General features: G+C 42.7%; 1 protein-coding gene across 5 annotated transcripts in view; it reads left to right on the top strand.

Annotated features, from left to right (window-relative positions):
- LOC143706794 (centrosomal protein of 95 kDa-like) overlaps positions 1-26242 on the top strand; it is a 256104-nt gene that overhangs the window by 160356 nt on the left and 69506 nt on the right. For 3 of the 5 annotated variants that reach the window (XM_077199099.1, XM_077199102.1, XM_077199101.1), the window contains 4 exons: positions 178-289; positions 368-489; positions 17135-17230; positions 25123-25207. In XM_077199099.1, coding sequence (XP_077055214.1) covers positions 178-289; positions 368-489; positions 17135-17230; positions 25123-25207 — 415 coding nt within the window. The remainder of the gene's footprint in view (positions 1-177; positions 290-367; positions 490-17134; positions 17231-25122; positions 25208-26242) is intronic. The other 2 variants (XM_077199100.1, XM_077199103.1) reach the window with 1 other exon arrangement.

Genomic DNA, 26242 nt, shown 5'->3' with positions numbered 1-26242 from the left:
TTTAGAAATGTATCGCTTTGTATTACATTTTGCATTACATAGGCTTGGACCAACATTCAGGTGAGTAAATGATAACAGAATGTTTATCTCTAGTATTCTAGTGCTGCTATGATGTATATGTTTATGTACTGTATATGTGTTAAACTCTGTTCGTGTTAAACTGGCTTTGTGGTGCAGATGTTGAAGCGTGCTCTGGGTGAGGTTGGAGAGATGTGTGAGCCAGAAGAGGAAGATAAACAGTCTCTTCATAGCGAGAGAATCATGGAAAGACGCACTCCCAAAAACATAGGTATTTCAGGTCCTTTCACACCACTGCCATCATGTGACAGTACCCCAGATAACTAAACATGCCTGTGTTTCTATCTAGGTTCATGTCATGCTAGAGCTCATGCACACTCATTGTTGGACTCCCTTCCACCTGCACAGTGCTCCTTCCAGCAAGATGCTCTAATCAAAGAGCACAGCCAGCTACGGCACAAGAACACCCAGGTACATCCCACACAAAATGGGTAACATTTTATTATAATTATACATTAATAAAGTACTTACAAATCATTAACAAACTATTCGTTTATAGTTAATTCATAGTCAATAAATGGTATTCTCTACAATGTTAATGTATTAATTGGCTATTTACAAATAGTGAGTTTTTCATTCAATAGCCGCGTTTCCACTGCCGGGCCAAAGCCGGCAAGATGCACATTTCAAAAATTCAAAATACCCGCTGAAATGGGTTGGGTTATATGACGTTTGATCCAGAAAGGCGTGTTAGGTGCAGGGTTTAGGACAGTGTGGCAGGGCTACTGGCCCGGCAGTGGAAACGCAAGCCCGGTGCTTAAGGCCTGAGGCCACTGGCTCGGCTCGTCTCGCTGTTAGCCCTGGCCCGGCCCGACAGTGGAAACGCGGCTATTGTCTCTGTAATTAACACAATTTTGATTGTTTAATTAGCTTGTAGTAAAGGAATTGTTAATTGGTTATTAGGAGTAAATAGTTCTCACTTTAGATTAGGTCATGGAAAATGTCATTAAGTGCTTTAAACCAACCTTTATTAGACATTAATTCCATTCATATTCAGTGTTCCTAAAAATGTTTTCAAATATATGAAGCACACAGTCTTATATGTGTGTTAGGGATGCTGGTAAGATTCACAGATTCGCAACGGCATAAAATTATTCGTAAAGAAGTTATTCACCACTGAGAAGAATGGCACTTTAAAAGCATCTAGGGTTGAGCTAGAGAGATATTTGGAGGAAACGCATACAGATGCAAAAAGGCATGAGCTTATGTCAATTCCGTCAGACATCCCACCTGTCAATCCACCAGAATACCAAATGGAGGTCTGTGCACCTAAGTGGAAAGAGATAGAGCAGGTTGTGAGAAAGGCAAGGGCTTCATCATCTCCAGGGCCTAATGGAGTTCCGTACAGAGTGTACAAGAGTGCTTCAGGAGTTCTACGAATTCTGTGGAAATTGATAAAAGTGGCTTGGGAAAAGCAGGTTGTACCTAGAGCATGGCGCCGAGCAGGGGGAGTCTTTATACCCAAAGAAAAAGATGCTACAAGCATCAGTCAGTTTCGCCCTATTTCACTATTAAACGTCGAATGCAAGATTTTCTTCAGCATTATTGCTCAGAGATTGTCAACCTACCTATTAAAGAATGGCTTCATTGACACTTCAGTTCAAAAAGCGGGCATTCCAGGATTCTCCGGATGCTTAGAACACATCAGTGTTATCTGGCAACGAATACAATCAGCTAAAAAGGAGAGGAAGGAGCTCCACGTGACATTCCTGGATTTGGCTAATGCATATGGTTCAGTGCCACATGAGCTTCTTTGGGCATCATTAGATTTTTTCAGGGTATCTATGTCGATAACAAATTTAGTGAAAGCCTATTTTGGAGATTAGCAATTTAGTTTCTCAACTCCAGAATTCAGCACTACATGGCAATGCTTAGAGGTTGGAATAATGGCAGGATGCACCATTTCTCAACTGGCTCTTACCATGGCAATGGAAGTAATCATTAGGGCATCTAAATGGGTAGTAGGAGGAGAGCGCTTGGCTTCTGGGATGCGACTACCACCAATCAGAGCATACATGGATGACATGACAACCATGACTACAACGGTAGCCTGCACTAATCGGTTATTGGGGAAGTTAACAGATAATATTGAATGGGCACGAATGCAATTTAAGCCCTCTAAATCAAGGAGAATAATTAAAGGCAAGGTAGTAGATAAAACATTCTTCATTAATGGTGAGGCAATACCAACAGTTTCTCAGAAGCCAGTGAAGAGTCTAGGGAGATGGTACGATGGGGATCTAAAGGACACAGTTCGAGTGGGAGAAGTTAGACGACAAGCAGTGGAAGGGTTGAAGAGCATAAACAGCTGTGCTCTACCAGGCAAACTGAAACTCTGGTGCTTTCAGTTTGGTCTACTGCCAAGGTTGCTGTGGCCACTGACTGTGTACGAGGTTTCTTTGACAACAGTGGATAAGCTGGAAGCGTTAATAAGTTCATACATCAGGAAATGGTTGGGAGTTCCACGCTGCCTCAGCAGAGTGGGACTTTATAGTAAAGGAGTATTGCACCTGCCAGTCTCTGCTTTAACCGAGGAGTTTAAGTGTCCCAAGGTCAGACTGGAAATGACTTTAGCAGAGTCACGCGACAAATGTGTAAGGGAGGCAGCCCCTGTGGTAAAAACTGGTAGAAAGTGGTCAGCAAAGAAATCTGTAGTAGAGGCAACGGCTGACCTTCAAATTGGGGATATCGTGGGACAGGTACAGCATGGAAGAGGGGGTTTTGGGCTGAGTTTAGCTCCTCCTAAATGGCACAAGGCAGGCCCAGCTCAAAGGAGGAAGCTGGTAGTCAACGAGGTGCGAAAGCAGGAGGAGAGAATGAGATGTATAAAGGCCATTTCTCAGGCCAAGCAGGGAGAGTGGATGAGATGGGAGAGTGTGGAATAAGTTGCCGCCTGTTCTAGCAAAACATTACACGCAGAAGACAATATTCCTCCGCCCAGGCGAGCAACCACCAAGAAAAGGTGCTAACACCAATTCTCGCCGAGGACAACTGGAAGCTGCTAGGGACTGGAAGATGCCGGCTGATCGTGATCAACGGCTTATTTTTCCACCTGAGATTGCCACCACTAACCTACGACCAGATATTGTTTTGTGGTCTGGATCAGCACGCATTGTTCAACTGATAGAGTTAACAGTGCCATGGGAGGATGCGGTAGATGAGGCATATGAGAGGAAGAAACTGCGGTATGCTCATCTGGCCACTGAGGCAGAACAGCGAGGATGGAGAGTCCAGGTTTATCCAGTGGAAGTGGTTTTGTGACGGTATCCAACCGTCAAGGTTTTGTGGCACACTCTACAACCCGGTTCCTCAGAGACGTCGGATTCAGTGGCCAAGGGTTGCGTCGCACAGTAAAGAACTTATCTGAAGCAGCAGAAAGGAGCAGCAACTGGCTGTGGTTGAGACGGAAAGATTCTAGCTGGCTGTGTACAGGCCGCCATGCTACGGTTTCGTAGATTTCTTGAAAACTTGAGTCTGTTGGTTTATTTGTATAGGTTGTATAGTATTTACAGTCATTACGTTCCTGTGTATATTGTGTGAATGCCGGGTCTTTGGGCAGATATTGTGTTTTGCGGTAGGTGGTATGCCATATGGAACCATTGCCACTGAAACTGCATATTAACGCACCAGTGGGGCACGACAGCCTTAGTCAAACAGGTTGGCGCGTATGGTTGGGTTGCGGAGAGATTGTGAGATTGTGGTTAGGTCTCAGCAGCAAGAGGGAAGTAGAGGTCAGTAAGCTGGGCTGAGTTGAGTGGGGGGCGGAGGGGGGTGACTCTGGGACGCCAGAGTCACTGTTGAGCCCTCTTGAGGTGTCGTGGGCTAGTCGACGAAACACTGAGGATGGAAGGTGCCCACTTGAAGACCCTAGAGATGTTCCCTACTCCGCTCAATCCAGAGGGTTATTATGTGGGGGCCGCCTGTGGTTGCAGCCTTTGTGTGTGCTGACGCGCAATACACTGCAGCTATTAACACCAGACAGAAGGAGATTCACATCACCAGATGGAAAGAAGCGATTATCTTGGCGAAAGCTGAGTACAAATCAGCATGAAGTTTTAACACCTACTCTCGTGTAATGGAAATCAATCAAAATTTAAGTTTTTTTTACCTTTCAGTATGAATATGTCAGCCTTAAGGTTATGAATAAGCTGGTATGTTCAAAACAATGACACAATTTGCATTTAGGTGATATAAGCATTCAAATCTTAGTCTCTTAATTCCGCTAAAACGGTTCTCGGATTTTTATCACATCACCACGGACTTCAGCTTCTCATCACATCTTCTGTCCAATCAAATGCTCTCTAGAATCTAAAGCACCCCGATCCCTATGCTATAAATACTACCTGGCCAAAGCAACCGTATACACATCACGGAGCAATATGGGTTGAAGATGTGTGTTCGGTTGCTCAAATGCTTGAGTTTTATTCCGTTTTCCAACTGTACATTGGTTAAGAATGAAATGGCTGGAATTTATTCACACCGCTACTATTGAATCCAAGGTATCATCAGCGCTCGGATTCGCTTCCATGGTGCTGCCAAGTACGACTTGCAGTCTGTGAGAAAACTAAACTCTGTTGGCTATTTGAAAAGGGGGAGGAGCTATTCAATATGTCCCTCCTCAGCTTCCTGTTTCAATGGAAATTAGATCAACACGTCATACTAAGCTGCGCGTTCCAAGAAACTTGGAAACAGTGGGCCTTTAATGATGCATCGATTTAAAAAAGTGTGCATCGAATACAAGTTGGCATTTGTATCGCGATGCATCGTTTCTAACATATTTGCATTGGTAAAATAAGATTTATTTATATATAATCATTAGTAGATTCGCTATACTTTTATTATTTAGAAAGTGACCAATAATTTGTGACCAATATTTTATATGTAGATTGATTTCTCCTCTCTAAACTGTTTCTCAAGCATGTTGTCTGTCTCTCATCACTGCTGCTACGTGAATATGACGTTTCACGTGTCCGGGCCGTGTCCTGAGAGTCACATAGAACAGTGGTATTCAAGTGGCTTGCAGTATTGATTTGGAGAGGAGGGGGGCCTTGGAGTAAAAAAGGTTGGAAACCACTGACATAAAATATAAATTAACATGGCAGTGGTAGAGCTGCATCTTCCACCAAATAATTACAAATCCAAAGTTTGGAAACACACAAAGTCAGAAGGCACTTGAGTTAATTTATGATTTTCTGTCTGTCTGAACAAAAGAAATCCCAAGCGAACTATCAGTACCATATTGAATTGTAAAGCATCATGTTTTTTCCATTGCATTTAATCGCATTGTTGAATCGAATCGAAATCAGATCGCACTGCATCATAATGGGGTGTATCGCATCAGAAGCTGCTTCGTATGTATCTTAATGTATCTTATCGTTGGTTATGCATCGAGATGTGTATCGCATTGGTCTCAGTTATGGACAGGGACGTGCACAGGAATTTTGAGGGGCAGTGAAAATCCATACATCAATATCCCTATCAATATCATATCAAGTCACTGATAGGTTTCTCCAAATTTACAGGTTTATGATATACCACTTTGTAAACAGTGTACAAAATGTATTAACAATATTGTTAACTGTCACCAAAATACACATGAGAAAAAGAGTTCCTCATATTATTGTTTTTTTAATTATTATTATTATTTATTTTTATATTTTTAAATTTGAAAATAAATAATCTGGATTGAATTGACAGATGGGGAAAAACTCGCTTCTAATAAAAAATAAAAATAAAAAACGCTCAGATTTCGGGAAAAAATACAATCCTTTTTTAACCTTTTGGCTTCCCGTACATTCAGTTGTCCTTCTTGCTCGTATTCAGTTCTGATGGTACGTATGGTAACTGGGCAACTATGCATGATTTGTAGTATGATTGCGTAAAGGGAACAGGAATTCCGGTAGGGAACAGAATTGACTGCTACACCGGTCGCGTGCAGCGCTGCAGCCACGTAAAAAGAGTTTGCCCTTCCCCTACTGACTTTCGCTTTCGCTGCCCGAATGGAAGTGAATGAGGCTTTGCGATTTTTTTCTTATCTAGGCCTACGTGAAATTCTGCATCCATTGTACGAATTTTTTTTCTTTTCCTCGGAAGGGCAACGTGAGTCGAGAAGGGCATATGGGCAGTTGCCCGGGCAACCTGAGCAACCCCCCTGAGCACATCCCTGGTTATGGAGATGCACATCCCTAATTCAATGTATCGATACTGAAATATCCAGGGTGTCCGCGGATGCTTAAAATCCCCCTGTGGTGAAAATCAAGCTTTTAATGTTGTTAATATGTCTATATGGGTTTTTATTTTGCTTTATGACAAAACAATGAACAAATGCATAAGTCAACACTAGGGGTGTAACAAAAATACAACAAATGCTTTTCGCAATACAAAAATGCAACAAAATGTATCGTGGATAGTTCCCCCAAAATAAAAATTACTGTTTGAGGAAAAAATTCTAGTTTTCAGAGTTTTAGTGTCATTAAACTACTATATATAATGTTGAATATAATGTATAATAATGCAATGGTGGAATATTTGTGGGTCCTGATAATGCCAAATGTCTTATGTTACCAGTAAAAAGTGGCTTACATTATTTTAAATATATGTAGTCAGTGACAGATTAAAAGCATATTCGTCTAAAATAATTCTGTATTTTCAGCTTCAGAATCATGAATATTTTTATTCTGGTTTCACCATTGTCCTGTGCATTGGGTTACCAGCACCAATTCCAAGCCTATTAATTTCCACCCAATGTAATACCAAATTTTAGCATTTTAATCAACAGTAAATGTTTTTGTTAACCTTTAACCATATGTCTGGTGTTGTGGCAAACATTCTGTTAAAAATCATCACAGCGTAAGAGACACTCAGAGTCAAATTAATAAAAAAGAAAAGTACTTATTCTTGCAAGAATAGGTTCAGTCTAGTACACAGAAGTTACGCTGTGCAAGAGAGTGACACACAACAGGAAGATATGAGACAGCCTTTATACTGTTTTCAAGGTTCCTCCCCACCCGCTGTACCTTTCACCCACTAAGATAAGGTACTTACTGCTGTTCAGTTTCTACTTAAAGACACAAACTGGTACTGAAATAAGCTGGCCAAAACTGACCGTCCCTAAGGTCAGAGGTCTTGTCCCATATGTTCCTGAAACGTCACACACAAGCTAGTACACACATATACTTTTATAAATTGAATAGGTTCTTTCTCTTATGATACCTGTTTGGGATCAATGACTATTAAAATTTCTACTACAATTCTCCCCTTTTTATCATTCAGATTACCCAATCATAATAATAAACACAATGGTTGTCAAACTAAAACTAAACATAATTTCAATCATTATTTTACCATTAAAATATAGAATTGTTCTCCATTCTGCTTAATGAAAAATTTCTTATCTTTATATCACATTAATCCCCGTTAATCATACTCAATGCCTTATTTTTATTCTGAAACTCATTTTTCATACCATTTAAACAGTTAAATTGACTTCCATAAATTCTGTCAGACATTTTATTTTCATCACATATAGTTCTCTTACGAGAGTATCTCTCGTACTGCGTAATATCTTACGGTACGGGGAAAACCTCTTTTCCACGAGATATTGAAGCTAAAAATTATCCTTAATTCAGAATTAATGTAAAACGCTGTGCAGCAGTATGCAGATATAGGCAGGACGGCTCGCGTGCCTATTGGCTGCCCTGCGGCAACAGCAGCAGCCTATCGAGAGAGGCGCTGCGTGACACCATCCTATGGGGGCATTTCGCGCCCATTTCGTCACGTCCCGCCAGAAAAGGCACAATCTCGCCCTATAAATATAGCTCGATAAGGCTGGTACACTGATTTTCATCTCTTCAGCGAAGCATCACGCATCGCTGGATCCCGAGTGAGAAGCAACGCCGTCTGAGGACAAGCACACAGCGGGACGAGCCTTTGTGTCTGAAGTCGCTGGCACCGCCGCCTTTAGCCGCCGTACCTGCTACGCTTTCCGGCGTTATATCCTTTCATTACTGTGTGTGTGTGTTCGCCGCTGCGACACACATTTTTTCACTGTCTCTCTCTGCTAAAAGAGCTGCGTCTTTTTCAAGATGCAAAGATCCTGCGGCTCGTGCCGAGCCACACTCAGCGACGGGGACCGTCATGTCATCTGCGTTTCCTGCCTGGATGAGGATCATGCGGCTCTCGCTCTCGTCGACGGCGGATGCCCTCACTGTGAGCATCAGTATTAACAAGAGTATGTCCATCAACGAACCGATTTATACATTTCTAATTTATTGCGGTGCATATGCAGGAACTGCATCAATAACAGCGCATAACTTACATTAGCCGAGCACTAACGTGAATGACTGATGTAACATACGTTTTTAAAACAAATCTTGCTCCATCCTTTATCTTTACTCATAGTAGTAAAAACGAGAGACAATCTGCATGTATAGACCCTGTTTTAGGTAATAGTGGCCCACAGCTGATTAGCAAAAGTATTATTTCAGTAAGACCGTAATAACGTGAGTTAGCCAGTTAGCCGAAGACCTACACAATATACAACACAAAACTACCTATTTTCAACACCCGGTAGAAAATGCATCGGTAGTTATTCATACTTACAGGTTGGGATTCTAAGGAGCAAGCTGGTCCAAATAAACTGGGTACTGGCCCATCTTTCAAGGGCAAGCGTTTTGTGAATCCCTCATTGAACTCTGAGATTTGAGAAGCAGTTGTCAGTAAAATGACATTTGAGGGCTGGTCAAGTTGTACGCAGGCGGACAGCAAACAACATAGGCAACAGTAGTTTTGAAAAATATAATTTACGGCTGCCCTCGACTAAAGATTTTTCTAGTCGACTAGTAGTCATTTATTTAAGCGATTAGTTGACTAATCGTTTGTTTATATTAATAATCCATAAATCATAATTATGATTAATTTATTTTATTTTATTTATAATTAAATCATAATTATGATTTATTATTATTTTTTATTACAATAATTTTGAATTGCCTATAATACATAGCCTAATCAGCACTCAAATACACACATAATATAAAGCTTGCCACAGTGCACTGGCAAAAGTAATGATTATGAGTGTGTCCTGAAAAAAACAAGGAGACTGTTTAAACATTTTAATAATTTATTGATTTTTTTCTTTCTGTGTTTTCGGCTACAGAGATTAAGTCAAGGATGCTGACTCGTCATCTCCTCCGTAGTGGACGCGCCTATATGCACGTTTCATACAGATTACATAATCGTAGAATATTTCGTTTTCCACTTGAATTGGTTAATTTAAAAGTAGACATTTCAAGCTTTCTATAGATATATTTATCATGTCTGAGACAGCAGAAAGCGCATCCTGATTGTTTTCATTATTTTACAAAAGCACAACATTTTGTTGTTATTGTGACCCTTTATAGTTTGCATTACTCTTATCTGTATGACCAAAACCGACTGAGTATTTTAAGTTAAGTTTAAGCAGTAAGTGTGCTCTCCACACAAACACAGATATGGGCCTAATAATAACGCACATTTATCTAGGTTAACATTAGAGCGAGTGGACTTGTAAAGTTGTTACTACTTGCATGTTTCAAGTGATAAGCCATATTTGAGGCCGATGAATGATAGACACATGTTTGGATTTCCTGCCGTTAACGGCCTGTCCGTCACAGCCTGCGTGATTTTCTTCCACTTCCTGTGATCGTTTTTTTCTGCGACTAACTGACTAATACAGTCTTGGTCGACCAATCCTCTTCTAGTCGACTAACGGTTAGTCGACTATTAGGGGGAAGCCCTAATATGATTTTTTTTTTTTTCGTAGCTAGGTGGCGCGCATGGGCGCTGATACCTTTTCATATACTGACTTTCTTTTTATAACAGTTCTATCTAATAATGTATTAGACAGGACTGTTAGACAAAACGTAAATTAATTAACACGGAGAACGTGAGCACTGTGTGCTCAGGCTCTGGTGTTCTCAGCGCCGTCAAAATAAATGTCCGCCACGTCGTCAAAAGTCACAACAAGCGTGGCTTACGTCACTTCAGAGTTCCTACTTGCGGTGCGAATGCAACCAGGAAAATGTTCCTAGGGGAACAATGGTGGCTAGTTCCTAGAACTAAGTTCCTAGAACTACACGGTGCGAAAGCCCCTAATGACACGCGCAAGTGTCTGACCAAACATAATGTCACAATACTAACTTTAACAACAAGGTGTTTAGTCATTTAAAAAAGAAATCTATTGCATGAATAGTAGCAGTTCTCTTATGAGAGTACTCTCATGTTGTGTAAGCTAGCTTACGCTATGGGGAAAACCTCTTTTCTCGAGAATACTGAAGCCAAAAAATTATCCTTAATTTTGTATTAATTTCAAGCGCATTGCTGCACAGAGCAGACATAGGCAAAGCAGCTCGCGCGCCCATTGGTTGCTCTGCGGCAACTGCTGCAGCCTATCAATGGACTATTCGTGACGTAAGCACCAATGAGGGCGCGGGCGCCCTCGGGTGTCACGTCCCGCCAGAATGGGCGTGGCTTATGTCTATATAAGCCGAGTCCAGATAGGATGTTCTTTGATATTTCACCTCATCAGCGAAGACTCCACATCGCTGAATCTCTGGAGAAGCCGGCGCCGTCGAAAAGCCTTTCAGCGGGACGAGCTATCAGCTTCACAGAACAGGAGTTGGCGATCTTAGCTGCCGTTCCTGCTGCGCTATCAGGCGCCCATATCCTTTTTCCATTGCACTTGTGTTCCCCCTGCAAACTCACTTCTAAAAGAGCCGAGGCGTTGATACAAATGCCTCGTTTCACCAAATGTGGCTCGTGCAGAGCCCATCTCAGTGACGGGGACCACCACATGCTGTGTGTTTCCTGCCTGGGACGGTCCCACGCCGACTTCGCCCTTTCCCAAGGCGGCTGCCCGGAATGCGAAGCCATGGCTCTGTCGACCCTGCGGGCTCGACTAGCCAGTTTTGACGTGCACCCCAATCCTCCGTCTCTCATGTCTGGGCCGTGCCACAAACGCCGTTCGCAGAGAGCTCCGGAGGCCATTCCTGTTAGCGAATGCACGTCGGCCATCTCCCCGTGTGCATTGCCGCCTAGTTCCCCCGCCTCGATCACGGCCGCCCAGCCTCTATCTGCTGCCGTCGTGCATCTCGAGTCTGACGGGGACAACGCGGAAGAGGACAGCTGCTCTCTTGCCGCGTCACAGAGCGAAGGTTGGTCGGGCTCCATTCCGGACCCCGCCCCTTCCCTGCAAGAGTCGAGCGATGTGCGGGCCAGTATCGATGCCGAACTGCTTTGCCTTGTTACCAAAGCCGTTGAAGACCTCGGCCTCGATTGGTCGCCACCCAAGAAATCCGCACTCAGCAGGCTGGACAGCTGTTTCCTGCCGGGTCGCCGCTCGATGCCTCAGACGAGGCCCGCTGCCTGAACTGCACGAGGAGCTATCCAAGAGCTGGAAGGCGCCATTTTCTGCCAGACTGCGGTCTACTGTCTCTTCGACGCTCTCTGTTGTTGACGGCGCGAAAGACAAAGGCTACCTTTCCATCCCTCTGGTCGAGGAATCGGTAGCCAGCCACTTATGCCCGCACTCCGCTGGATGGCAGTCTAAACCTGCTCTGCCCTCCAAACGTGCTGCAGAACTACTTCGGCTCTCTTCGGTCGCGCTTACGCCGCCGCCGGTCAGGCCGCTTCGGCGCCTCAACTCGATGCCTGTACTACAAATTTACCAGGCCAACCTTCTCAGCTCTATGGACGAGGCGGGCCCGAACCCTGAGAACTTCACTGATCTCAGAAGCGCGACGGACTTAGCTCTACGAGCCACCAAGTCCGCTGCACAGGCCATCGGTCTCTTCGGCCCGGCGGTCAAGGGTTTCACTGAGCGCTTCATGGAGGTGCAGAAGACGTCGCTAGCCATGCGACACTTCATTCCTAGGCGCTCCAGCTACGCGGCAGGTCGCTCTAAAAAGCAGCCGCCTAGCTGCAGCACAGCGCCTCCGCCGACAGAGGGAATGTGGCAAAAAATATTCGCGGCTGGACCGCCATCAAAAAAAACATGTCTCGCTCGCTCAGTCCCCTCATCAGAGCCGGCTGGAGAAGTGTATTTTGCAGTCAACGAGCCCGTCACACGACCCGCTCGCCTGTACCAAAAGGCCGTTTTCACGGCTACCCAGATAAATCACAAAATAAGCATTTTGTCTGTTTGTCCGGCTCACGCCGAAGATGCTGTAATTGTAGGAAATGTGCCCACTGCGCAGTGTTCACCCCTACACATAAGCACGGCCCGTGTAGTATCACACACTCTTTCACGGCCCACTCTAATAAATCCGGCTCACACCGCAGGTGTTCTAAATGTAGAAAGTTTGCCCACTATACAGTGCTCACCCCTACTCACAAACACTGTCTGCCATATGCCACATCATCCGGCTCATGCCGTGGATGTTATAAGTGTAGAAAAAGTGAACACTACTCAGCGTTCACCCCTACACATAAGCATGGCTCGCTCTGTGACATACACGCACTCAGATTGCGTTCAGTGTGTAGAGAGCGCGCGCACTTCTCAGAGCACGTGCCCACATGCAGACACCGCATGCTATGTGCCACACACACGCAGCGGCCAGAGCCCAGATATCATTCTCCCTGGCTTTAAGTATGAAAGCATGGGAAATGATCCCGGGCGTGTCACAGTGGGTACTGAACACTATAAAGCGAGGCTATTCGCTGCAGTTCGCTCGTAGACCCCCACGCTTTCGGGTCAGGGTCGTAACTACGGTAAAAAACAAAGCAGCACATCTACTTTGTGCCGAGATAGCGAAACTGCTGGGAAAAGGTGCTATAGAAACCGGTCCTCTGACACAGAGCGCTTCGGGTTTCTACAGCAGATATTGCCTTGTCCCCAAAAAGGATGGCGGTCTCAGACCCATCTTAATCTCAGATGCTTGAACAGAGCCCTCATGCGGAGATCGTTCAAAATGCTCAGGACCAGACAAATCCTCGCGCAAATTCGCCCGAGAGACTGATTTATTTCAGTGGATCTGAAGGATCTATTAAAATTATCTATTACATCTATTAAAATGCCTATATTCAGATTCAGATAACGCCCCATCACAGGCCTTTCTTACAATTCGCCTTCGAGGGCCAGAACTATCAGTACACCATCCTGCCGTTCGGTCTGTCCCTAGCACCTCGTACATTCACAAAGTGCATGGACGCGGCGCTCGCCCCCCTGAGATTACGGGGGTTCTAGCCCAGTCGGAGGCAGAACTGATAGTGCACAGGGCTGTATTACTCAAACATTTTCAAGCCTTGGGTCTCCAGGTCAACTGGACCAAGAGTTCGCTGTCTCCCAGATAGACAATCACCTTTCTGGGAACAGACTTAGACTAGCGAGCGCTGCAGATACAACACTCAATAGCCATTTTCAAGGTCGGCAGCATTCTCCCTCTCAAGAGATTTCAGAGGATGCTAGGCCTTATGGCTTCGGCTTCGGCAGTGCTTCGGCTGGGTCTGCTTTATATGCGCCCCCTCCAGCACTGGCTGAAAGCGCGGGTCCCGCTTCGAGCGTGGACCTCGGGCCATTTACACCTCAAGGTGAACCAGAGCTGTGTTACAGCACTGGAACGCTGGAAGGTGGCAAACTGGTACCAGTCAGGCGTGGCAGGGGAACGATCTCGAAACGGAAAGTAATCTTGACAGACGGCTCCAACTCAGGTTGTGAGTGATCGAGAAGCCTCCACGTGTTGGCAGAACGCTTCCTCGTGTGGTCTCAGCACAACCTGCGCTCACTGATGGCGGCACACGTGCCAGGCTATCAAAACGTGGGTCCGGACATGCTTTCCAGAAACAACTTTCCCCCAGGGTAATGGTCCCTGCACCCTCGAGTGATACAGTTGCTATGGGACTCGTTCGGCAGAGCGGAAGTCGATCTCTTCGCGTCGTCAGAGAACGCGCACTGCCCAACATTTTTCATGAAAAACAGGGACGCGCTAGCCCACGACTGGCCCAGCCTCCCTCTATACGCGTTTCCCCCAATCACGCTGTCACCTCATGTAAGAAAGCGAATCAGGGAGAGCAATTGCTTTGTGCTCCTCGTGGCGCCACTCTGGAGAAACCAGGTTTTGTTCCCAGAGCTGATGCAGTTAGTGAGCACGCGCCGTGGCCTGTCCCAGTGAGGAAGGATCTCCTCTCTCAGGCCAAGGGCGCGCGCGACTTATGGGCCCTGCATGTATGGGCCATCATCGGGTAACCGCTGATCTCCCAGTTAAAGTGCTAAATACTATTACACAAGCTAGCGTCCTCTACTAGACGGCTCTATGCTTCTAAGTGGTCAGTGTTTTCCAGCTGGTGCTCAGCTCGAGACTTAGACCCACAACGCTGCGGCGTTACGGAGATCCTCTCCTTCCTACAAGAGCTTCTGGATGAGGGCAGGTCTTCCTCCACACTAAAAGTTTATGTCGCAGCCATCGCTGCGTTTTTGAAACCCTTGCATGGCCAGTCACTGGGAAGGAATGATCTTATCATCCGTTTCCTTAGGGGTGCTAGGAGACTAAACCCTCCTCGACCCTCTCTGGTTCCGGTCTGGGACCCTTCCTCGGTCCTGACGCTATGAGGGGCGGTCCCTTCGAACCGCTGCAGTCAGTGGACTTGCGGTTTCTATCTTTTAAAACCGTTTTCCTCATGGCTCTCGCTTCAGTCAAGCGAGTGGGTGACTTGCACGCACTCTCTGTGAGCGCGGCGTGCATTGAGTTTGGGCCTAACGACTCTAAGGTCGTCCTCAAACCAAGACACGACTATGTCCCCAAAGTGCTCTCCACTCCGTTCAGAGCGCAAGTCATCTCCCTGTCAGCCCTGCCTGGGTCTGACGGCGGAAGCGATGTTAATCTCCTCTGCCCGGTCAGGGCGCTGAGGATATACGTCGAGCGGTCTCCTGCGTTCAGGCAGTCAGAACAGCTCTTTGTTTCGTTTGGTGGCTGTACCAAAGGGCTAGCCACCTCGAAGCAGAGCCTTTCCAGATGGATAGTTGATGCTATCGCGCTGGCTTATAGGTCTAAGGGCCTTCAAAGCCCCTGAAGCATCAGAGCCCATTCGACCAGAGGCGTCGCCTCTTCGTGGGCCTGGTCCAGTGGGGTTTCAATCCAGAATATTTGTATGGCGACAGGCTGGGCCTCACCGTCTACATTTGTAAGGTTTTACAACCTGGAAGTTCCTGCCCTACAGGCTAAACTGTTTTCAGTCTAATATGCCTTACTGACAGGCTGTATTATTCTATTGTCATGCAGCTCAGGCTGACTTTCGTCCACCCTGACTGTTATACTATGCTAAGCACCCATCCCATTAGTCTGTTGAATGACTAGGTTATATTCTTAGGCCTGCTACTCGGTGGTCTAGATATTACCCACTATAATGTGCACCCCGGGCACACGCTCTTGGGGCCATGTGTGTGCATGACTTCAGCACGCACGGCGTTTTACATTGGTTTCCCGTAGCGTAAGCTAGCTTACGCAACACAAGAGTACTCTCGTAAGAGAACGACACTCGGTTACTAACATAAACTCGGTTCTCTCTAGATGAGGGAACGAGTGTTGCGTAACTCTGCCGTGCTTGTGCTACGTTCTGGTTTTACTTCAGTGTGAATATATATATAGACATAAGCCACGCCCATTCTGGCGGGACGTGACACGCGAGGGCGCCCGCACCCTCATTGGTGCTTACGTCACGAACAGTCCATCGATAGGCTGCAGTAATTACCGCAGAGCAACCAATGGGCGCGCGAGCTGCTTTGCCATGGTCTGCTCTGTGCAGCAATGCGCTTTAAATTAATGCAAAATTAAGGATAATTTTTTGGCTTCAGTATTCTCGAGAAAAGAGGTAGAGGTAGGTTCCCCGTAGCGTAAGTTAGCTTACGCAACACTCGTTCCCTCATCTAGAGAGAACCGAGGTTACGTTAGTAACCGAGTGTTGTTCTACACTGATCTGCATTTTTGCTGGTTTCAAAACACACCACGCTGGATATAACCTGCCATGGTGACATATCCTCGGATAAACTTCTGCGATCCAACAGCTAATGCCAGCACATTGCCTTGAGACTTGAGCCGGGGACACATTTAAAGACTGTAAGGCCGATTATGAATGTAATTTGACACTTGCGACTGATCATGCCTAAGCGCATGCCTAAGAGTCAGAGACCATTGCGTTTAGTCGGAGTTCATAGTCTGTTTAAAATCTGTTCCAGTCATTGGAAACAGTATGTGTGTTCAGTTTTAGAATGTTTCAGCTTGTTGTTAAATGTGTCCCAGGCATTGCATAGGGTGACTTGACAATTTCACATAGGCAACTATTTGAATTCATGATTGGTTGACTGCCAGATTAAAATCTTAAATAGAGCGATAAATAAAGTTATTAACCGGTTAATTGTAATTTCAAATAACCGTTTCTGTTCAGAACGTTTAAACTTGATTAAGGTTTTGTTTGTTTCTGTAAAAATGTTGTTCGTTTACGTTTTTTGTATTTATTCCTTGAACCGGTTCAGAGCCCTGACTATAAACTAATTGTTTGCAAATGATTGTATATTGTAAAGTTAAAGGTGCTCAAAGCGATGTCACGCGTTTTTTAGGCCAAAACATTTTTTGTCACATACAACAAACTTCTCCTCACTATCCGCTAGCTGCCTGTCCCCTGAACACACTGTAAAAAAACACGGTCTCTGCAGACACTCCAAGCTCCACAAACGGCAACAAAAACAAACTGGGCTTACCCGCACCACGAAACATAATAAACTGTTCCAGCCAATAACCGATAAGAAGGGTTTAGGGGTGCGGTTTGGGGGGTTAGTGCGCGGATGAGGAGGAGGGAGGGTCTAGCTAGCCTTCGTTTTGTTTGACAATACTTTAAACGTCAACAAGAAGTGATGTCACCTGACATCGCTAAGAGCACCTTTAATATAAATATAAATATTACTTATTATAAAGTGTTACCGCAAAATGCATCAGCATACATTTTTAAAGATTTATAGCCCAACAGCCTGATCATGTGGGCTGAACAATGATTTTTATTTATTTTGTATTTATTTTTTTGTGTGTAGTTGGCAGGCTCAATCTGTAAAGATGATAAGCTGAATCGATTAGTGGAACAGGAGCGAACAGATATGACCACTGAGAGACTTGACGCTCAGCAAACGGTCAGTGACATTTTCACCGCTTTTGTGCTGCTTTATAATGTGATTGCTGAGAAGGCTAGCTCAATAATTATGTTTTCCTCTCATAAACAATTACATTACATTACATTCAGTAGCACTAATCTCATGGTTTATTACATCGTCTGCATGGATGGTAAGTCACAGTATTACTCCAGGGATGGTAATTCGCAGTATATTTTTTTTGTGTATAGAAACATTCTCATTCACAGTCAATTAGTCATACAATAACTCTCTTCATTACTACGACACTGCCAGACTGCTTCTGAGATTACACTTCCCAAGTCATTTTCCCTGAGAAAATGACTCTAGGGATGGAGAGTGGGAAAGTGAAAAGGGTACTGAAATGTTGTTGTTTTTTACTAGGCTTCAAATGGTAAATGGACTGCATTTATATAGCGCTTTCACTGACCCAATGGCCACCAAAGCGCTTTACATATTGCCTCACATTCACCCATTCACCCATTCACTCACTCACTCATACACCGACGGCGGTGTCAGCCATGCAAGGCGCCATCCAGCTCGTCAGGAGCAGTTGGGGTTAGGTGTCTTGCTCATGGACACCTCGACACTTGGTCAGGTGGAACCGGGGATAGAACCACCAACCTTTTGGTTTGTAGACAACCTACATGAACCACTGAGCCACTGCCGCCCCAAGTCCCAAGGCTTCAAGTCAAGTCACCTTCATTTATAAAGCACTTTTAACAGTATGGATAGTTTCAAAGCAGCTTAACAGTGATAATAGAAATTACCGTAACAGATTGTTTAGGCTTTACCACAGCTCTAGGATAAAGTTATTGTCCAGCTAAAGTTAGTTTTGATTGATTCACTTCCATTGTGAAGATCATTAGTTATTAACTTATGGGCCGCTAACACAACACCGTTCTAACAGGAAAAACCCTTAAGGCGCTCCGGCCGCCCATCCATATAAAACAGTGCCTGGTGTCTCGAGAACGCACTCCCTGGAAAAAGGTGCAAACGATTATCCGTTATCTCTGCGCAAACTTCAAAAACGCAAACCCGCGAAAACGCAGACGGCGTGCACATACGCATCACGTTCAGTCGATAGGTATACATTTAGATATATACATCAGTATAAATCCCTTTTTAGACCATATCTGAAAAGCATGATCAATTAGGGATGGTGGGAAAAGTACTGTGAAGTCAAGCTTCGTGAGACGTGTTACTAAGTGATAGTTCACCCAAAAGTTACGATGTTTTGAAGAATATGGGTAACCAAATAGTTGATGTGCCCCTTAGATTGAAAAAATACTAAAGTCAATGGGGCCTATTAACTGTTTGGTTACAGACATTCTTCAAAATATCATCTTTTGTGTTCAGCTGAAGAAAGAAATTCATACTTGGGGGTGAGTAAATTGGCAGAATTGTAATTTTTGGGTGAACTATACCTTTAAGTTTCCGTGCTGTTAGAAAGGATGGCCCAACTCTACAAAAACACACTGCAAGGTTGGTGATTATAACAGTGAGGTGTACCAATCCACAGTGCAATAGAGTGATATACATACATAAAAGTGTATATACATAAAAACAAACCCATTACCAAATAAAATAAAGCTTGGTATATTCACAATAACTATTTATTTAATTCCATGTTTTTTCTTATCAGGACATAATAAAAAAATCATCTGGTCCTTGGTAGGTCTTAAAATTTGTAAATTAAAACCTCAGATGAACACCTACACATAACATACTACACTGTGTCATTATTTATTTAACAAAAACTAGTCCAAAATGGCCCAAAAGCCATGGGTGACAAACTAACGACACCCTTACTGTTAACATAGGAATTAAGAGGGGAAGTAACGGTCAGGCACTGCTAATAAAATGCCTTTGATTAATTGATCATCAGAAAGTGTATTCACCTATATAAAAGCAGACGTTTTGGAAATGTACTGGTCATGAGCATTCAGGTGTGTGTTAAAACAATGCCAAGGAGGAAAGACATCAGCAATGATCTTAGAGAAGCAATGGTTGTTACCATCAGTCTGGGAAGGGTTACAAGGCCATTTCCAAACAATTTGAAGTCCATCATTCTACAGTGAGGAAGATTATTCACAAGTGGAAGACATTCAAAACAGACACCAATCTTCCTAGGAGTGGACATCCCAGCCAATTTACCCAAAGGACAGACCATGCAATGCTCAGAGAAATCGCAAAACACCCAAGAACTACACCTCAGACTCTACAGACCTCAGTTAACATATTAAATGTTAAAGTTCATGACAGAACAATTAGAAAAAGACCAGACAAGTATGGTATGATAGGAAGGGTTGCCAGGAGAATAAGCCTCTTCTTCAGACAAGACCAAAGTGGAGATGTTTGGTCATAATGCACAGCGCCACGTTTAGTGAAAACCAAAAGAGCATGTGAAGGGGTGATGATTGTGGGCTTGTTTTGTAGCAACAGGACCTGGGCACCACACAGTCATTGAGTCGACCTAGAACTCCTTTTGTATACCAAAGTATTCTAGAGTCAAATGTGAGGCAATCCATCTGACAGCTAAAGCTTGGCCAAAATTGGGTCATGCAACAGGACAATGATCCCAAGAACACCAACAAAACTACAACAGAATGGCTAAAAAAGAAAAGGAATCAAGGTGTTGCAATTGCCCAGTCAAAGTCCAGACCTCATCCTGACTGAAATGCTGTGGCAAAGGCTGTACATAAACAAATATCCACAAACCTCAATAAACTGGAGCAACGTTGTAAAAAAGAGTGGACCAAAATTGTTGGGACAGCAGCAGCAAAATTGCATTTAAAGATAAATGCACAAAAAAGTATGTTTTTGCTTCCACTCAAAAATGGGCATTGACAACATGGTATGATAAATGATCTGTGGGGTAGATGAGCTGAAGCTTCACAGACACATTCTGGGGACACCCGAGACTTATATTACATCTAGTAATAAGGGGAAAAATAGGTCCCCTTTAATATAGGATAAATTATATTATTTTATATTACAGGTATATGCATATAATATGAAAACAAACTGAAGATCATTTAAACAGATCTATTAAATATTTTCAAAAATCAATTTTGCCAAAAGTCATCTTAACATCCCTGAAATCCACACACACAAAAATCTGTTTGAACTGACATATGTAACTGAGGTATTTTAAGTTTGCACGCTACACCTGTGGTGGGTCTTAGTAGGAAACTAAGATTGCAGCAATGTGCCAAAAAACCTAAGAACGTCCATGTAATGCACAACAGGTTACATACAAAAGTTTATAAAATTATACAGGAGACATACTGAAATATTATGTGTATTTTCAGTCATTTTAGTCAGATGCATTGACATTGTGACTGTGCTTCAGATGCAATCAACTGTGTCTGTAAAGATGTGATTCAAATGACCCATACAGACATATGGCCCATAGAAACTGATGGGTGTGGATAACAAAGAAACCGCTTTGCTCAGAGTAGATTGCAGGGTAGATCGATCTCTTGTGTGAGGCCCTAAAAGTTTTGTATTGTTGTAGCCCTTATGTCTTCATGTTTGTCTTAAGATTCTTTGAAGGCCGACAAGCTAACATTACAGCTGAAGAACTATGCTTCACCACTACCTTCAATAAATTCTTCTACCCGCAAGAACTCTAGTCAAGCTTACTTATTTTGTGTATTAGAGAAATCTAATACATTGGTGAGCCACCCAAACAATCGCTCTGCCAAATATAGAGAAATCCTTCAATACATACATACAGTTGTCTATTCTTGATACATTCATACATTTTGTGTACTAAGTAAACTCTCATCAGGGTCAGGCCAGTTTAGTAGCTTAATAGCTACAAACACAAATTAATCTTTAGTTATTTTGTCCTGGTTACAGGTACTCTAAAACAATGGCCTGATGGCAACACCTGAAACTCATAATGGGTGGTCATCAAAATTTAAGTTGGATCAGTCTGATCTACACCAATAATTTTCCCTGCTACCTTCACAAGGCTACTTGAGAGGACATATTCAATAAATTTGTATGTAAAACAAAATCATTATAGTGGGACAAACTCTAAGTGATTTTAATATCATCAGAAAGAACAATCTTTGTTGAACACTTTTACAAACAGCTAAAACATTGGATTGAAAACTCAACTTGATGTCAATCACCACATCCAAGTATGTATGAGTGTCGACAATTTAAATGTCCAGACCTTTAATTGTTGTCATCAAAGGACAAGGTGTAGACCTCCTAAAGCAGGGATCTGCAACTCCAGTCCTGGAGAGCCACTGTCCTGCATAGGTTAGCTCCATTCCTAATCAAACATAACTGGCTGTAATTTTCAAGCAATCCTTTAGACTTTTGTTATGTTTTTCAGGTATGTTTGATTGGGGATTGAGCTGAACTCTGCAGGACAGTGGAGTTGCCAACCCTGCTCTAAAGTCAATCACCAAGTCCCTTGTTTTATTAACATTCATCAGAAGAGAAAATTATTCTCACCATGTTACAAAATCCACCTCTGCAGGACCATGCCTTTTAATGTTGTTTATTTGTCTTTGTGGTGTTTTTAATCTGCTTTAAGAGAAACCATGTGCAAAATCATAAATCAACTCCATTGCTGAGTTTTTTCTCCTTAAAACTGCAGTGAACCAAAAACGTGGTTAGAAATCGTTGGTGTTTCTGACGTCACAACCTACCTTGTAACCAATCAGGTCAACGAGTGGATCTCTGAGCTGCTGTGATTGAATGAAGGTGGGGCTAGTTTGCATATTCATAGAACCGCGTATACTAAATGAGGCAAGGGTGTAGAGTTACATTCAAGATATTTTAAGGCATGGAGAATTTTTTTAAGAATTTTTTTTAAATGTCATTTTGGTGATCAAAGATGAATTTTAAGGGATCAAATTATTGACTACAGGGGGAGTTTAAGATCTAAGTTAAAAAGAGAAATACATTTATTTAGCACTAAATGGTATTGTATAAGCTGAGGAAAAGGAATAAATAATATGGGTCTTTGGGTTTTCCTTAACTACTTCATAACTATTGAAGAAAGAGCTACCAGCCTAAAATCGTTAAATTACTTTGGTCTTAGCCAAAGGAATCCACCTAGTCTTAGCTCCGTAACCGATATATAGACAGGGTGAAGAGGCACAACATTATGATCTGAAAAACTGATAGCAGGGCCTGCTATGGCTTTCAGTGCTCCCTTGATTGATCCATAGGTCTAAAATCTTATGTCAAGTAGAGCAATTGACATATTGATAACAATCACTAAGAGTCTTCAAGTCGCAGTTATTGAAAACAAAGTTTGGAGCATCCGGAAAAATTGATTTCAAATTTTGTAAAACTTCATTGGCAATTCTAGCAGCAGTTTTATTGTATGCTTTCGAATAATTGTCTACAACTGTAATGCATATCTGTGAAAATTCCCTTGGTAGATAAAAGGGTATTCAAAGTTCAATGTCAGGAGAGTAAATCATTGCTCTTACTGTAATATTTGTACACCACCTTCGATTGATATACAAACAAACCCCTCCACCCCGATTTTTTTCCCGTTACCTCTCTGTCCCGATCTAAACAGAGTGGCGGACCAAACCCATCTATCACCAGAGAGAAATCAGTCTTGTGGAGTGAGCCATGTCTCAGTTAGTGCCATGTCTCGGTTTTTTGTTACCGTGGTGTTCCCTGTTATTTCCACCATTTAATTAAGCCACTGTTCTTTAAAACATGATAACATTATATTTCCCATCTTTGCGTTTGTGTTGCCTATATCTTATTAAGCTGTTTGGTCCGCAAACATTAAAGTATTCCTACAGTGACTGATTTGGCTCATTGCCGCTAACATCATTCTCTTTCTGAAACCTGTAGTAAACCACATTCAGCGGTTCTAACTCGATAGCAGCACTAACTCTAAAGCAGTTGACCAAAAGACTGCAATTATTTCTCATTTACCAGATTACAATGAAATGAATATGTTCCGCCTTCTAAATAAAAGTGAAAATCGCCAATTGGTAAGCCATTGCATCACTGCAGCTGCCGTTAGAAGCTCTGGTTGCTATAGAAACAGTCAGGGTTCTGAGACACGCGCGTAGGACTCTACACCCACATTGGCTGGTCCAGTCATTTTGTCATGATTTGAGTGTTTAGAAACAAAATTTGACAGTTGTCAGATTTCAATGGTGAATTCAAATATGAAATCTAATCGTAAGCTTTTTGAAGAGCTTCGGAGAAATGTATGTTTTCCCATACAAAGAGATAGGAGCTGTACTTGCATGACTGAATTCGCTGCTTGAGAGGTATTTCAAAGAGCCATTTCAATGACTTGCCTGAAAGGAACTTTGATATAAACGCAAATTTGAGCAGAACAAAATGATTAGACTTTCTCCTTTTTGTTTGAATTTGCACTATCAAAAGAACACTGAAGAAGAATGGTGTTCATAGAAAGGACACCATGAGGGAAACCACCACTATCAAGAAAAAATTTGATTGCCAAAGATACCTGTGATGCTCTTAGATTTACTGCCACCATTAGGTTGTGGCTGCTAAAGGAGGACCTACAAGTTGCTAAATTACTTATTTTTTCCTGCCTGCACTGTGAATGACTATTTAATGTATTCGATTTACAATTTAAGTAAAACTATGTATTTTATTGATTTAGTCAGATTGTTTTTTATCACATATTTTAAATCTAAGAGTAATCAATGAAGAAATCGAGGTAATTCCACAAGGTCCACAAATGTTTTTCTAACAGATGTCATTGGGATATTTGCACACTGAACTGCGATTGATTTTCTTTGTTGCATCTTTTTGCATACTGTTATTTTTATTTAGCCATTTATCACCATGGTTAAAAACAACTAGGCTAATATGGTGTTGTGCTGTTTGTTTATTCTCATATGCAGGTGAGGGCTGAGTGTTATGATGACAATGACTGTCTTTCAATTTTTTTCTCACTCTAGATAATTTTCTATTAATCAAAGAGACTGTCTTCTGTTTTTCTGATACTGCACTAAACTGGTTTAAGTCCTACTTCTTATATTAGATCATAAGCAGTTCCTTGTTATGGGTAGATGCAGGTTTGAGGTTAGTTTGGTGCAATCTGTTGAACCTCGGGTTCAATTTTGGGCCCTTTACTATATTGTTCCCCTTGGTCAACTTTTAAGATCACTCAGTATGATAATGGTACTGTGGCCTTTATATCAAGGTATTTATGAGGAATAAAATGGATGTATCAATTTTCTTTGTTTTAACAGTGAGCAGCCTGAGGTTGTGATCATTGGCTCACTCCACCAGCCTACGGAAAGCGGAGTCTTTTACCTTAAATGTCAATGGCTCTATTCTGGAGTTCCAAACAAAACTCAATTTGGGAGTGATATTTAATGCTAATTTAACATATTGTCAGAATGTCCTCATCTCCAGAATACTGTTAAAAAAATGTATCTAAGAAACAGACTATGTCCCATGTTGTCATTCGTTTGATTTTAAAATTCTCATGCTTACCCGCAAGGCTTTGCATAGTTTGCCTCCTCAATATTTGTCAGAGCTCTTAACCTCCTACACCCCAATGAGTGATCTCTGCTCTTCTGAAGCTTGACTTATAACTGTTCCGCCAAATTGTTAATGGGTGATAGCTTTTCTTTCTCTATGTGACAATAAAGGGTTACTACTCTTCATTTGCCCCAAAACTATGGAAATCTCTGCCCTTTGAGATTTGGCATGCAGAATCTCTTAGTGTTTTTAATTATTCCATTAAAACTCTCTTTTTTATGGTCACTTTTATTTGATTACTTTTTAACAGTTTTTATTCTATACTCTTTTCTTCTTGAATTGTTTTATAGCATGCTTTTTCATTTTGTATTGTGTATCAGAATGCATTTCTCTTTCATGAATGCATTTTTCTTATATGAATGTATTCCTAGATCCCCAGATCCTGCATCAAGTCATCTTGCTCTCGATCTTCTCGAACCAGACTCCAACAGAAAGCCAGAAGAGAGACCCATTCCTGTAAGACATCAACCAGTGAGAAGAGCACATACACACAAAAGCTGTCCAAAGCGACTTACAAATGAGAATAGAAGCAATCAAAACAACAAGAGGGCGACAGTATGTACGTTTATGTTCACACCAAGGACGATAACTATAAAGATATCGTTCTAAAAATCTTTCTCAATATTAAAGAATAGCAGAGTCCACACCAAGGCTATAGCAATAATGGCACTGAGAAACGATATCGTTGGAATCGCTTTCAGAACAATTTTATCCAGCTGATGAACGATAAAAACATTGACATCAGAATCCATACTGCTGTAACAAGCTCGATCATTTAAAGCGGCAGACAAGCACGTGCTAGAATAAACAGAACGATATCGTCCGCTGGTGTGGACGCTTATATTTAGGGGCCAAGCACCGAAGGTGCGGAGGCACCTATTGTATCTGTTCCGGTTCTTATTATTAGGGGCCAAGCACCAAAGGTGCGGAGGCACCTATTGTATCTGTTCCGGTTCTTATTATTAGGGGCCAAGCACCGAAGGTGCGGAGGCACCTTTTGTATCTGTTCCGGTTCTTATTAGGGGCCAAGCACCGAAGGTGCGGAGGCACCTATTGTATCTGTTCCGGTTCTTATTATTAGGGGCCAAGCACCGAAGGTGCAGAGGCACCTATTGTATCTGTTCCGGTTCTTATTATTATTATTAGGGGCCAAGCACCGAAGGTGCGGAGGCACCTATTGTTATTGTTCCCGTTCTTGTTATTATTCCTCTTCTTCCGCTCTTGAAATATATGGCAGCCCATAGAACCGATTGCGGAAAAGTTGTTTTGGTTTGACATTCTAATAGAGGACAGTCCCAACATTAAATACACCAATTTTGTTTTTTCTAAGTCATTCCCTCTAGCGCCACCACCTGTCCTAAGTTTCACTTTTATTTTGCAAATAACTTTTGAACCGTAAGGCCAATCAACAAAATTATTTTTTCATCTGATTCCTGAGCTCATGACGGTTCGATTGCGCCCTATGCCGTCATTTTTCGTCATAAAAATATG

Source organism: Siphateles boraxobius, unplaced genomic scaffold (assembly GCF_051911475.1).
Source record: "Siphateles boraxobius isolate OS27281-9 unplaced genomic scaffold, OSU_SipBor_1 41, whole genome shotgun sequence".
NCBI classification, from domain to species: Eukaryota; Metazoa; Chordata; class Actinopteri; order Cypriniformes; family Leuciscidae; genus Siphateles; species Siphateles boraxobius.
The sequence above is the reverse complement of the archived record's forward strand: the minus strand, read 5'-3'. Positions and strand labels throughout refer to the sequence as shown.